This window comes from Pelodiscus sinensis, chromosome 11 (genome assembly GCF_049634645.1).
Source record: "Pelodiscus sinensis isolate JC-2024 chromosome 11, ASM4963464v1, whole genome shotgun sequence".
Lineage (NCBI taxonomy): Eukaryota > Metazoa > Chordata > Testudines > Trionychidae > Pelodiscus > Pelodiscus sinensis.
The window spans coordinates 3,118,805-3,131,248 of NC_134721.1; the positions used below are offsets into that span (position 1 = coordinate 3,118,805).

The following is a 12,444-nucleotide window of genomic DNA, read 5'->3' on the forward strand; positions in this document are numbered from 1 at the left end:
GACTCTCGTTATTGATGGGAAGTGGCAAATGCAGGCACGGCATAGGTGTGACGGCTGTTGGTGTACACATAACTTGAGCTAACTACAGTAAAACCTCTGTTATCTGGCACACTCGGGGATTAGGGCGTTCCGGTTATCTAAAAATTCCAGTTATCTGAGGGTTCCGTCAACCTAGGAAAAACCAATGGACAATAATAGAAAAACTAGAGTTTTTAATATTGGTGGTTTTGTAGCGTGAGGCAGTTGGTCTCATATTTCTATTTTGAATTAAAGATGATTAGTGCTTCTTAAATAAAAAATTGTGAAGCCAATCATGGTAGACCAAGCCAGGCCCGTGCACCTGAAGATGTGACAGTTTTGTGGCTGGGGGCAATGCCGGTTAACAAAGTTTTCTGGTTAACAGAGTGCCGGATAGCAAAGGGTTCACTGTAGATTAAAGCGAGCGTGAGGCACAATAGCAGTGAAGCCGTGGCACGAGGCCTTCCAATAGCAATTCTGGACCCAGGGAGGAAGTCAGTACCCCCCCCTCCCCCCAAGCCACGTCCACATGACATTTGGGTGGTGCTGCGCCTGCACTGGCTGGTGCCCAGTAAGCTACCGGCTGCACTGCCAGGTACACCCTTTCGGCCTGGCCAGAGCCTCCATGTGCCTGCTCAGCAACCTTCACCGCTGCCAGTACCACCCCATATGCACCTAGGAGCTCTGAGACCTGCCCAGGCCATTGGAAAAGGCCCCAGGGCTTCTGGCCACTGCTACCACGGCAGTGGTGGTGGCGGCTCAGGGCCCGTGGGGCCTTTTAAATCACCTGGACCCCAGGCAATGGTTCTCTGGGCAATTACCTCCTTCCCCTCCTCCCTCCACTTGGCAGGCCGGCCTGGCATGGGTCCGCCTGGCACCTGCTACGTCAAAGCTCCCTCGAGTACGTGTACGTGTTCTGTGATCGCACCTGAACGCATTGCAGGCCTAATCTGTGTCCTTTGCCGTATGACTCGTCAATGTTTGTGTTGGTGAAGTTTCTGGGGAGATTTGACTCCAGTGTGTCTAAATATCCTTGTCTCGTTTTGAACAGAATAATGGTCAGACTGGAGTGTTTGGAAAGAAAAAGAAAACAAAAGGAAAAAAGAGCCGAGGTAGCATATCAGGTACCCCTACTGACGCTCTCTCTGGTGTGTTTTCTTCCCTTGTCCCTTCTGGTGGTCACTTCAAGCCTACAGCTTCTCCTGCTTCTTCTGCTGACATGGCTCCCATCAGTTCTGGATCTTCTACTTGGACTTCTTCTGGCCTTCCTTTCTCCTTTGTTTCCATGGCAACTGGAATGGGGCCTTCCTCCAGTGGCAGCCAAGCAACAGTGGCCTCCGTGGTGACCAGCACATTGCTTGCCAGCCTTGGGTTTAGTGGTGGTGGTATTTCCTCCTTTCCTAGCACTGTGTGGCCGACCCGTCTTCCTACTGCTGCTTCCACCAGCAAACAGTCGGTCAGGCCGGTGCTCACTACTCCTGAGGCTTTATCTTCTCCAGGACCGGACAGTGATTCCGCTCCGACGAAAGACAATGAGGGAGCGGAGGAAGGAGAGAAGGATGAGAAGAGCGAAAGCGAGGATGGCGAAAGGGAGCACGAAGAAGAGGGGGAGAAAGATTCGGAAAAGAAAGAGAAGAGCGCAGTGACGGAGGCCGCTGAGGTACAAAATGACACGGAGCCCACGCTAACGACCATTCCCCCTAACAGAACTGTGGAGGAGGAAGGAAATAGAACCATACCTGCTCAAGAGGAAACCCAAAACGTTTCCTCCACAGCTCAGAGTTCTGACGAAGAGAGGATTACTGAACCAGACACTCAGCCCCAACCTGTCCCCTCCACCCAAGCACCACCAGCATTCACAAAGGAACAGTACGTCGAGAAAATCCCAAAGGGACCAGAGACAACATCAAGAAAAGCTTTTCCTGGTGACCGCAGGTTTCCAGAGGAAAATCCATCAGATAACAGATTCATCACCATTAACCCCGGTGAGTGATCTTGGGGAGGGGTGGGGTGGAGCTGCATTTACCACCTTATTTCAGAATCTGTTGAAGTTTTAGAGACCAGAGTCCTCTCTGATTGGACCCCTGCCCCTCCTTTATCCCATTAGCAGCAATAAGGTAAATTGGTGCAGGACTCAGCCCATAAATGCTGTTCGAACTCTGGGGGGGGGGGGGAATACCCAAGGGAGAGAGGTTATTGTGTTAGGAAATTACCCAGCCAGCAATTCAAAATGTGTGCTTCTAGCTGGAAAATGAAGTTTGGCAAGAAATTAGTCTCCAGTATGGTTGGCTGCTTGAGGAGTTTTGTTGTTAGAAATTAATATAGCTCACTCTAAATGTGACGTTCTCTTTGAACAACGGCCTCTGTGTCGTAGGCATCGGTTTTTCATACGAAGTTTGTGGCAGAGGTGTAAAGTTATTTGTGCATAAGGCTTTCACAGCTGATCTCCAGTGTATCTGGATGGCTTCTTTCTCACCACACAGGCCTCTGTCCTGACGATGGATTCGTATAGATCAAGGGTGGGCAAGATACTGCCCACGGGCCGTATGTGGCCCGCCAAACCATTTGATCCAGCCTGCGGCTCACCCTGCCACTCTGCCACCCCCAGGTCAATTGAGACTAGAGGGAGCCGCCAGCCATTTTTGAACAGCGAATGACTTCGTGCACTCCCCTGCCCCCAGGCCCTGTTTGGCCTTCGGGGTCGGGGAGCACGCAAAGTCTCCTCCCCCTCTAGGAGTGGGGAGGGGGCACCAAGAGGGAACTGCCCTTTTTGCCTGAGGCCCTGCTCCTTCCACATGAGGCCCTGCCCACAACCACATACTAAAATTCGTTAAGTGGCCCCCGTACAAAAATTATTGCCTACCTCAATATAGATACTCCTTTGCATTTGACAGAATCCATGGACGTTAAAGGGATTCTGCACAGGCAGTCTCACATGGATCCAATTACTGGGTTTACCTGGGTGATGTTTGGTTGGTTGGTTGGTTAGTTTGTTTGTTAAAAAAAATCACTTCATTTTGCAGAACTGTACTATGTTGAATAATTTTGTTTTTCCATCAAGGCTGGTGTGGACTTAGAATACCGTGACAAAGCCTCTTAAATATTTATTTCTTTTTTACAGTCATAAAGATTAAAATTCAGACCTTTTCTGCTAAGTTACAGCTCAGAATCAATTTTCACGGCCAAATTTCTAAAAATCACCCCCCTCCACTCTTAATGATGTTTGCGATAGAAATGCTGACCCAACTCAAATGCTGCCACTCAGAACTGTTCTGCAAGAAAACAGATTAACAGCAGTGGAGCAGTCGTGCTCTAACCCCAGTTTTGCTGACATTCTTTATGCCGACGCTGCTGATTTTGTAGCTTGCTTGCTTCTGGTCCGTGGTCTCACTTGATGGTTTTCTTCAAAGTCAGCTCTTCCCACCATGCATGTGTAAAACGCTTGGTAGGCAGCCGGCAAGACCCAGTTAGCCAGGCCTGCTTTTTGTCAGGGATGAGTCTGTGTGCTCTGGCTACTTTTTCCTGTGCAGTGTCCGAGAGTAAGGCCGTAAGAATTGGACATAGTGGAAATTCAGTTTGAATCCAAGTAGCTTGCTCTGTGAAGGCAAATCTGCCTCTTGAACAGAGGCATTGGGTTCTTCTCTCCCTCTGCTGAGCAGTACCTAATGTTCTGGTTTCCTTGGCTGTCCACATTTCATGTCCTTTGTGCAAGCTCTAGCAAAGCGACTGATGGCTTACTGCCAGTGTAATGTAAATGAGAGAGGAAATGGACAGATGGCTCCGATGTCCATCAGAGGACATATGGTTTGTTATCACATCAATTTTTCTGGGGTGTGAGTAAAGGAGGGGGGTTAAGAAAAGAAGGGACCCATTGCGGAGTGTGAGGAAGGTGAGAAAACGCTAATGCGCAGCCATATTTTATTATGGATGGGACTCACTAGTCTGACATGGCTTGCTCCCGCTCTGTCTGACACATGGAGAGCCCATATGCCTTGAGCAATCTCTGGAGGGAGCAGAGGAAGGAAGATCAGGTGTAGTCCCGGGAGTCCAGCATGGCTTGTTGCTAGTCAGTTATCAGGTCTGTGGGCACTGTTCACTTGGAGGTTGGCTGTGGGCTTTCTGGAAAGACAGAACATGGAATGGATCATCCTGGAAACCTAACAAGAGGACAGTCACCCTATACAAGTCACAACCAATATGGTGCTAGGTTTTTCCATGCTGGACTGAGGGACGTGACATATTTGGATCAGCTGTGGTCTTCATGTTCTGGCTCAGGCTATCTCAAGACAGGCGATAAGGAGAGGTTTGTAAGTCAGACCTTAGATCCAGAGTCTCCAGACCAAGATGTGAGTGACAACGTTTTCTGACATCTGCTGCAATTGAGTCTCTGGTGGCATCACATACAAATTAGTCAACCTGTGGAACTCCTTGCCAGAGGATGTTGTGAAGGTCAGGACTTTAACAGGGTTCAAAAAAGAACTAGATAAATTCATAGAGGGTAGGTTCATCAATGGCTACTAACCAGGATAGGTAGGAATGGTGTCCCTAGCCTGTTTGTTAGAAGCTGGGAATGGGCAACAGAGGATGGATCATTTCATGATTACCTGTTCTGTTCACTCCCCTTTGGCCACTGTTGGAAAACAGGATACTGGGCTTAGATAGACCTTTGGTCTGACCCAGTATGGCCACTCTTGTGTTCAAAAACAAGCCTCTTTTCAGCTTCGTAAATGGATGGTGTTAAGCTCCTAGATTCTTGAATCTGCAGAAGAGGAAGTGGAAGATGAACCTTAAGGGACATGCAGAGACCTTTTCTAAGGTAGAGTCCTCTTTTGTGTCCCTGGGCTCTCAGGGGAGAAATGTTAGACTCTGAGGATATGGCTAGACTGCGGGGGTGGAGGGGTTCGGGATACCTCCAGTATCCTGAAAAAAAACTGCCGCGTCCAGGGAACACGTTTGCTCTTCTGTTTTTTTGCAGAAGAGCAAACACATCTTTCAGAAGTACCTGTAGTCCTCATTCTACAAGGAAAAAGCGGGTGTTTGAAAGGGGGGGTTCCGACATTTGGCCCAGTCTAGACGGGCCAAATGTCAGAAAAGCCTCTTCCAACAAAAATCAGAAAAAGCTATGCAAAATGCGGAGCCTTTTCCGACAAACAGATCTACTCTAGATGTACTCTAATAGACCAGAGGATTTCTCCAAACATAGTGACCATTGAATCAGTCTTTAGGAAGGACCAAGGCTTTTTTGCTGTGCCAGAGTTTTTCAGTGCTTGTTATAGCTCTGAAGGATGGAGGACTTAGACTCTGGATCCCTTTACATATCTTTGTGTCTTGGCTGAGAGGAAAAGCCTTGTCCTTCAGTGTCTCCTCAGTGAAGTCTTTCATGTCATCATGTGAATCTTGGGTCCAGTGGCCCCCTTCAAGGACTGCAGAGACCCCTGCTTGCTGAGAAGGGCAAGTTCCCCAGGAATTTGTTTACTATACTCAGATCGTTGAAATTGAAATGTCTGAGGAGACCTGGTTCTTTCAAACCAGCAGAGGAAACCACGAGAGCTCCCCTTCCTCTCGGGAAGAGATTCTGCATCTTTGGAAGCTTTTTTTAATCCTGTTTTGCACATAGATCACGTGGGCTGTTTAGGTGAGGAATGGGAGGGTTAGAGGATGGAAAGGCAGTGACCAGCTGTGGATGAGGGAAGAAGGGTAACTAAGAGAGTGGGAAGGACCCAGACCACCCTGCCCTACCATGAAAGAACCTTGGAGAAATCCCTTCCAGGAAACTTTCTTGTGCTCCCTTGGGGGGAGGAGGGGAGAACCCTTTGGCAACTTAGGCCCCTCTTAGCTAAGCCCTGAGAACAGGGGTAAGCAATAAGTGGCCCACGGGCTGGACATGGCTTGTTAGGGGTAATCCCTGGAGGGTTGCCATACCTTTTATTAACCTGAGCAGCAGCTGCGAGTGGCCGTGTCTGTGGACGCTCAGGTAAATAAAGCATTTGGCAGCCTGCCGGGGTAACCCTGATGAACCACATCCGGCCTGAGAGGACAGTTCCCTGGTACTCCTGTGGGGGAAGCGTGGAAGATTGGGAGTTACAGCATCCCTCAGCCTCAGGGTGGGGAACGCTCTAATGAACTGTCCTGAGGCGTGTACTAGTCCCTGTGCACGAATGAAGGGTTTGCCAAGATCAAGAGTCTAAGTAAGGTAATTTTAGGGCGACGGAGTAGTGTTTTGGTGGTGAGGGCCGGGGATTGGACTTGATGGCCTCTCGAGGTCCCTTCCAGTTCTAGTGTTCTATGAAAGCTGGATATGGGTCAACAGGGCGCCCTTGTAGCCAAGAAGGCTAATGGCATATATAGGGTGCATTAGAAGAAGCATTGCCAGCAGATCTTGGGAAGTGATTATTTCCCTTCATTCAGCACTGGTGAGGCCACATCTGAAGTATTACATCCAATTCTGGGGGGCCCATTACAGAAAGGATGTGAATGTATTGAGAGAGTCCAGCAAAAGGCAATAAAAATGATTAGGGGGCTGGAGCACATGACCTACAATGAGAGGCTAACAGATTTGGGTTTATTTAGTCTACAGAAGAGAAGAATGAGGGGGGATTTGATAACAGCCTTCAACTTCCTGAAGGGAGGTTCCAAAGAGGATGGAGAGAGGCTGTTCTCAGTGGTGACAGGTGGCAGAACGAGGAGCAATGGGCTCAAGTTGCACTGGGGGAGATCTAGGTTGGACATTAGGAAAAACTGTTTTAGTTGGAGGGTGGTGAAGCACTGGGATGGGTTCCCTAGGGAGGGGGTGGAATCTCCATCCCTAGAGTTTTTGAAGTCCCGGTTTGACCCAGCCCTGGCTGGGATAATTTAGTTGGGGTTGGTCCCGCTATGGGTAGGAGGTTGGACTCGATGACTCCTGAGATCTTTTCCAGCCCTAGGATTCTGTGAAAGGTGGAAGCTGAGTGCTCTGATGCTTTGGGTTTCCACACCACAGAATCCTTAGAGCATTGCTCTTCCCTTGCTGGACAGGCAGGTCATAACCTCACCTCCCATGACAGCTACCCTGGGGGCCTGATGGAACTTAGTGTAACCCTCACACCTCCTGGGAGTGGTGCACGGTGCCATTGAGTGGCGCTGAGACCCCTTACAGATAGAACAATGAGTCTGCTCTCCAGCCTTAGCTATCAACCAACTGGCTTTTGGCTCATGCACGAAGCTCCAGATGTCCCAGGTTCTGTTCCACCTGTCAGTGCTACATTTGCCCCAGCTGGAGTGTGGGAGTTGGAACTTTCCCAGGCCGAGGTCTAGGCTATGGAATGGGCTTCCTCTAGGGAGAAGCACAACGATGGAGCTACTCCCTCCCAGTACTAAATACAGACTCCATTTAGCTTTCCCTCAGTTATGTCAATAGACCGTGCACGTGTCACACTACTGTCATGCCCTAACATTACCTCGTTTGTCTCTTGATCTTGGTAAACCCTTCATTCATGACTGGTGCATGCAGGAAGGTCGTGGTCTCCCATGAAACTCCTTGCATGAGCCAACACTACAGTCTCAAGCCATAAGTGGCGTTTGGGACATTGAGATGAACATGTCATTAGGTCAAATTTTGCGAGATTTGGCATCCGTAGGTAGCTGGTGCAGGTGGGTGTCTCTTAACGCGTTTCTGAGAACTAACGCAGGCCAAGAAATGTGCACAGCACTCCCAAGATGTGCAAGCAAGGGAAGTTTGTGCAGTTGATTATAGCCTCTAGAGCAGGGGCGGCCAACCTGCAGCTCATGAGCTGCATGCGGCTCTTTAGAGAAAAAATTGCGGCTCTCGCACCCATGGCTTGCGACTCTGAAAGGGGCAGCATGTTTTTCTCTGAGACACAGAGCCGGTGTCCCATGCAGAGTTCAAAATGGCCACCTTCAAAGGGCAATGCCTGCTCTGCTCTTAAAAGGGTGGCGTCCGGGGGTGGGAGGGGAAGGTGGTTTGTGGTTTGTTTGGTTCTTTTTTGCTCAACAACTTTTTTCCCTCGGCTCTTTGCGCTCTATCCACCACTATTTTGACTCTTCGTCTGTAACAGGTTGGCCACCCCTGCTATAGAGGACCAAGCAGCCTTTTTTGTGTGCGCGGGGAGCAATGCTTCATTTGTCCAGTGAACCAGAAAAGCAAAATTTTCTGTCAGGTTATTTTGCTGGGTGTTTTGAGTGGAGATTGCATCTTTTTAAAGAGTAGAACATTGTTTTATAACAATGTACACTTGCAAAATTAATGAGAGGGAACCAAATTAGCAGTGCGTAAGGAGATAACTGAAAGGGGAAGCACGCCTGGGCACAGTTGACAGGAGGAGAATAGGAACACATGAGAAATTATGGGGAAAGCGAGAGGCCAATTAGTGCAGGAAGGCTCATTTTCTTTTAGCACTTACTTCACACACACACATACATACCTCTCCTGAGGCCATGTCATTATTTTCCGAATGGCATCGGTCCCCTCTTGTCTGGTGTTATTTGCCAGTGTTAATGGTTCCTTCTGCTCCTGCCGGCTTGCTCACACACTCTGGTTTCAGTTTCTTGTTCAGCCCTCTCTGTTGTGTTTTTTTTTTTTTTGCATTCGCCTAATTGTATCTGGATCTGCCACTGTGAAATACACCACTGTTCAGAATTCTTCGTGATTTTTTAAAAATCTGGAAATTAAAAGGGGCTGCAGTTATAGTGATATTCTGCGCATAAAAGCATGACTCACTCCTACGGGGTAGCAGCTGATATTAATCCCCAGAACTTTGATTTGCTATGTTGGAAGCGTACATAAAAAACTATTTGATGTGTGATAATGTATTCACTTTCCACCCCTGTCATCAACAAATTGAACATATTTTCTGGTGGTGCTTTTGACTGGGTTATGAGCATAGCTTGAAAACAATATGGATCTAGATCCTGACCCTGTGGGATTCCAGTTGATAGGAATTCCTCCCTATTTCCCACTGGGTTGCAAGACTTCACACAAGTTTGCTCACAAGAGGGCTTTAGAGTGAGATCACGTTACGCATTCAAAACCTTATTTAGTCTCCATATAGGACTCCAGTGTTTTGCTTTTCAGACCAATCTTCAGCAGGGCTGAGGTTACACAAGCCTTTTGGGGATAATCTCATTAGGATAATTAAACATCTGTGTAATTCTGCTTCTCCATATGTGGCAAGAATTATTAAGTTATATTTTCAGGAGCTGTTTTGCATGACAAATTGTAGACGCATACAGTAATAGGGTTTGAGCACTGGTAAATAGAAGAACTAGATGACACAAAGAAATTTTGTTCAGAAGAACAGGGTAAATCCTGATTATGTGACGTTATGGTTATGGATCATCAACATCGGTTTATTAAATAGTGAAATGACATTTCAGGGTGATAGTTGTCTAGAGGAATGAGCACTGAATAAACGCCTATAAATAAATAAGTTCAAAAAACCCTGGAATGATGTTTTTAAAGCCGTTTTCAAGTCTCTCAAACTTCCGCCCTTAGAATGACTGATGTTATCTTGGAGTGTTCTTAAATGACCATACTCTATCGTTTGCAATCTCATTTACTCAAAGGAACGACTGACAATTGCCTTCTACTTGAATGAGTGGATGGTAGGAGACAACTCTGCTGGGACAGTCACATTTTTTGGCATCAGAACAGATCGATATGTATCTAAACTAATACAACCCACCAGACTGGGTTGTATAATACAACCTCTGCACTGGAGGTTTGTGCAGTGTCAAGGGATGATGAAGGGAAAGTTTCAGCAAGGCATAGGCAAGGCAGGTAATATATTACAGGTCACTATTGCTTATTGTGACAAGTGGCATTCCTTTTGGAGAATAAACATTTTGATATTCTCACAGAGAAAGCTTTAGAGACAAGAATTTTCTGATTGTAGAATTCCTGTTTCTCCCAGTGTCCTTTGTCAGTAAATCCCCCTGCCAGAGCACCCTTCCCAATTTCCTGACATAGATGAAAGCTCTGAAGAAGTGTTTCTCGGGAAAGTGACCGTTGTGGACACCTACACCCTTTGGCACGCTGAGAAGTAGATTGTGAACTGCCTGCGCTCGTGTAGGACTTCCTGAAGCAGATACGCTCTCGTAGCTTGTATTGCTTCCTACTGGGATGAATTCCAAGCCAGTAAAAGGCAAACTGAATTAATTCAACAATGACATATGCCACTGGAAACTGTTTACATTTCTTAGCAAAATTGGAGTTTTCTCGTCCATGATTTTTTTTTAATGCCGAAGTAAGGCATATCCTGGGCACAGTTACAAGGATATGCTCTATCGCGGCTCGAAGTTCTCAGTTTAAGACGAAAGCTTGAAAGGCTGATTTTTGATAGATGCAGAGAAGATAAAGCTGTGTAGCTTCCTTTTCCATGCATCGTTTCTTCAACATTTTTCCACAGTACCCAGCATGCTGCCTTTTAATCTGCTTCTCTTCCCCTATCCCGAAGAAGACACCTGCTGGCAGTCCAGATGTACTGCTAACGTCTTCTAGCATCAACAGTCCTCATATAGCGACTTTTGCTGATGTTTTTAGTTCAGTTCACTCCAAACATTGCTTAAGGAGTGGAAAACACTTAGACTTTCGCCTCAGAAGCAAGAACCTGAGTTTTTCTCTCTACACGTTGAACCTTTTTAGTCCAGCGCCCACAAGACCTGTCCGGTGCCAATCCAGAGAATTTGCCAAACCACGGGAGGTCAACTGCGTGTAGCAGCATTACCAATACTTCCACTGTTACTGGGCTGTTAGAGGACATTTAAGGGTAAATTAGAGCTAAATAACAGCACAGGACTGGTGGCTGTAAACAAATTTTACGGGACTGCGGGAAACTTGGCCACACGCATGATAACTGGACACGTGGCTCACTCAAATCATGCCAGACCATGGATGTTGCCGGACCAGAGAGTGCAGGACTAGAGAAGTTCAACCTGTAGTGTTGCTTGGCCATTTCCACTTGGTATCTCTGCCTCAATACAAGTGAATTGTGCTTGCTGTGGCACCCTGTGGAAGAAGTAAAAGAACCCTCATGAATATTACAGAGGTATTGTACTTAATTTGGCACGTCAAAACTCTAAGCCAGACTGTGTTTGCTAAGTGATGTAAATTTTTTCATGCAAATTGAAATATAAATTTTTGTACTGGCGCATAAGGAGAGGGACATGTATGGAACTCTCATATGAAAGAGATGAAGTAATACTGTCCTTGGCAAGAGATGAAGTAATATTGTCTTTGGTTGCTGGTGATACTTCACTTACCTAATAAGTTGCAAGGGACCATCTATTTTAATTTGCTCTTCTCTACCACTCGGATCAATAGTACTTCTTTCCCTCCCCCCATGTGTTGTGGTGCTTAATTGTTGGTAAGGCGATTAGAGTTCCACTGATGAAAAGGATTTTCTTACTCTGGACTATTAAAAGAAATGAAATGCTTGTCTTCACGGAGGCACATCGTTTATGTTTTGCAGCATTTGAAGCAAACGATGTGAAATGGATAAGCTTTAATGTCTATTGGACACACGTGCTAAATAAAAACTGGCAATAATGTTTCTGAGACAAAGCACAAAGCCGGTACCCTCTGCAACCTTTATTCATTGAAGTTAGAGGTGTGGGAATGATACTGGCTACTCATCTCTCTTGTGATCAGTTCTGCACTCTGTGCACGTTTGCTGCCCCTGCAACATCCCTCTGATTAGCACCTCATTTAGGCTTTCCTGCTAAAGGGCATTACCTCCATCAGCCTACTGCTTAAAGCCAGAGAGATTTCTTGCTGGGCTTGCAGCAGCCCATGGTCTTGCTCTGTTTTCAGCAGCCTGGCAAAAGCATTTACAATTAACCTTTACTTCCATGTTGTTTGAATTTTACTCCTGCCTATGGAGGAGTATAATCTAAATGCTATTAAAATAGAGTATGACTTCATATTATGTGACATCTGGTGACTTCCAATTATCCGTGTTTTGCCTACCTATGGGGAAAAGGCAATTATGTTTGGCTGGTAGGGTTTGCTGCTGTTTCAGAAGAGATGATAATACAATACAGAACAAGGGCATGGAATTGCTCTAGTCAAAGAAAACACATGGCGGGGGGTGGGGGGCAATAAACAAAAAGTCAAGTGTGTATTTTTTTTATCTTTGTTCAGATCTGAGGCCATTTACTGAGCAGCCAGGGAGACGTACGTTAAGTAAGGCAGAATGATTGACCGAAATGGCATCTAGTAACTTGTCATTCAAGCTATTGTGTGAAAAAGTTTTACTTTTCAATATTTTGTGAATTTGCAAATTGGAGGGCTTTGTATGCAAGGCCCTATCATGCTAGTGTTATTTCTGCTGACTCACCTTGATCTCAGATGCCAGGACCTTACTATAGTATTATTTTGTGTAAAACCTGAGAGGTAAGGATTTCTGCGGTGAATTACAACAAAATCCATCT

General features: G+C 46.5%; 1 protein-coding gene across 8 annotated transcripts in view; it reads left to right on the forward strand.

The window, feature by feature from the left end:
- The window catches only part of PTPRG (protein tyrosine phosphatase receptor type G), a 660,588-nt gene that overhangs the window by 528,964 nt on the left and 119,180 nt on the right, over positions 1 to 12,444 (forward strand). For 4 of the 8 annotated variants that reach the window (XM_075938459.1, XM_075938461.1, XM_075938460.1 and 1 more), the window contains exon 12: positions 1,070 to 2,003. In XM_075938459.1, coding sequence (XP_075794574.1) covers positions 1,070 to 2,003 — 934 coding nt within the window. The remainder of the gene's footprint in view (positions 1 to 1,069; positions 2,004 to 12,444) is intronic. The other 4 variants (XM_075938463.1, XM_075938464.1, XM_075938465.1 and 1 more) reach the window with 3 other exon arrangements.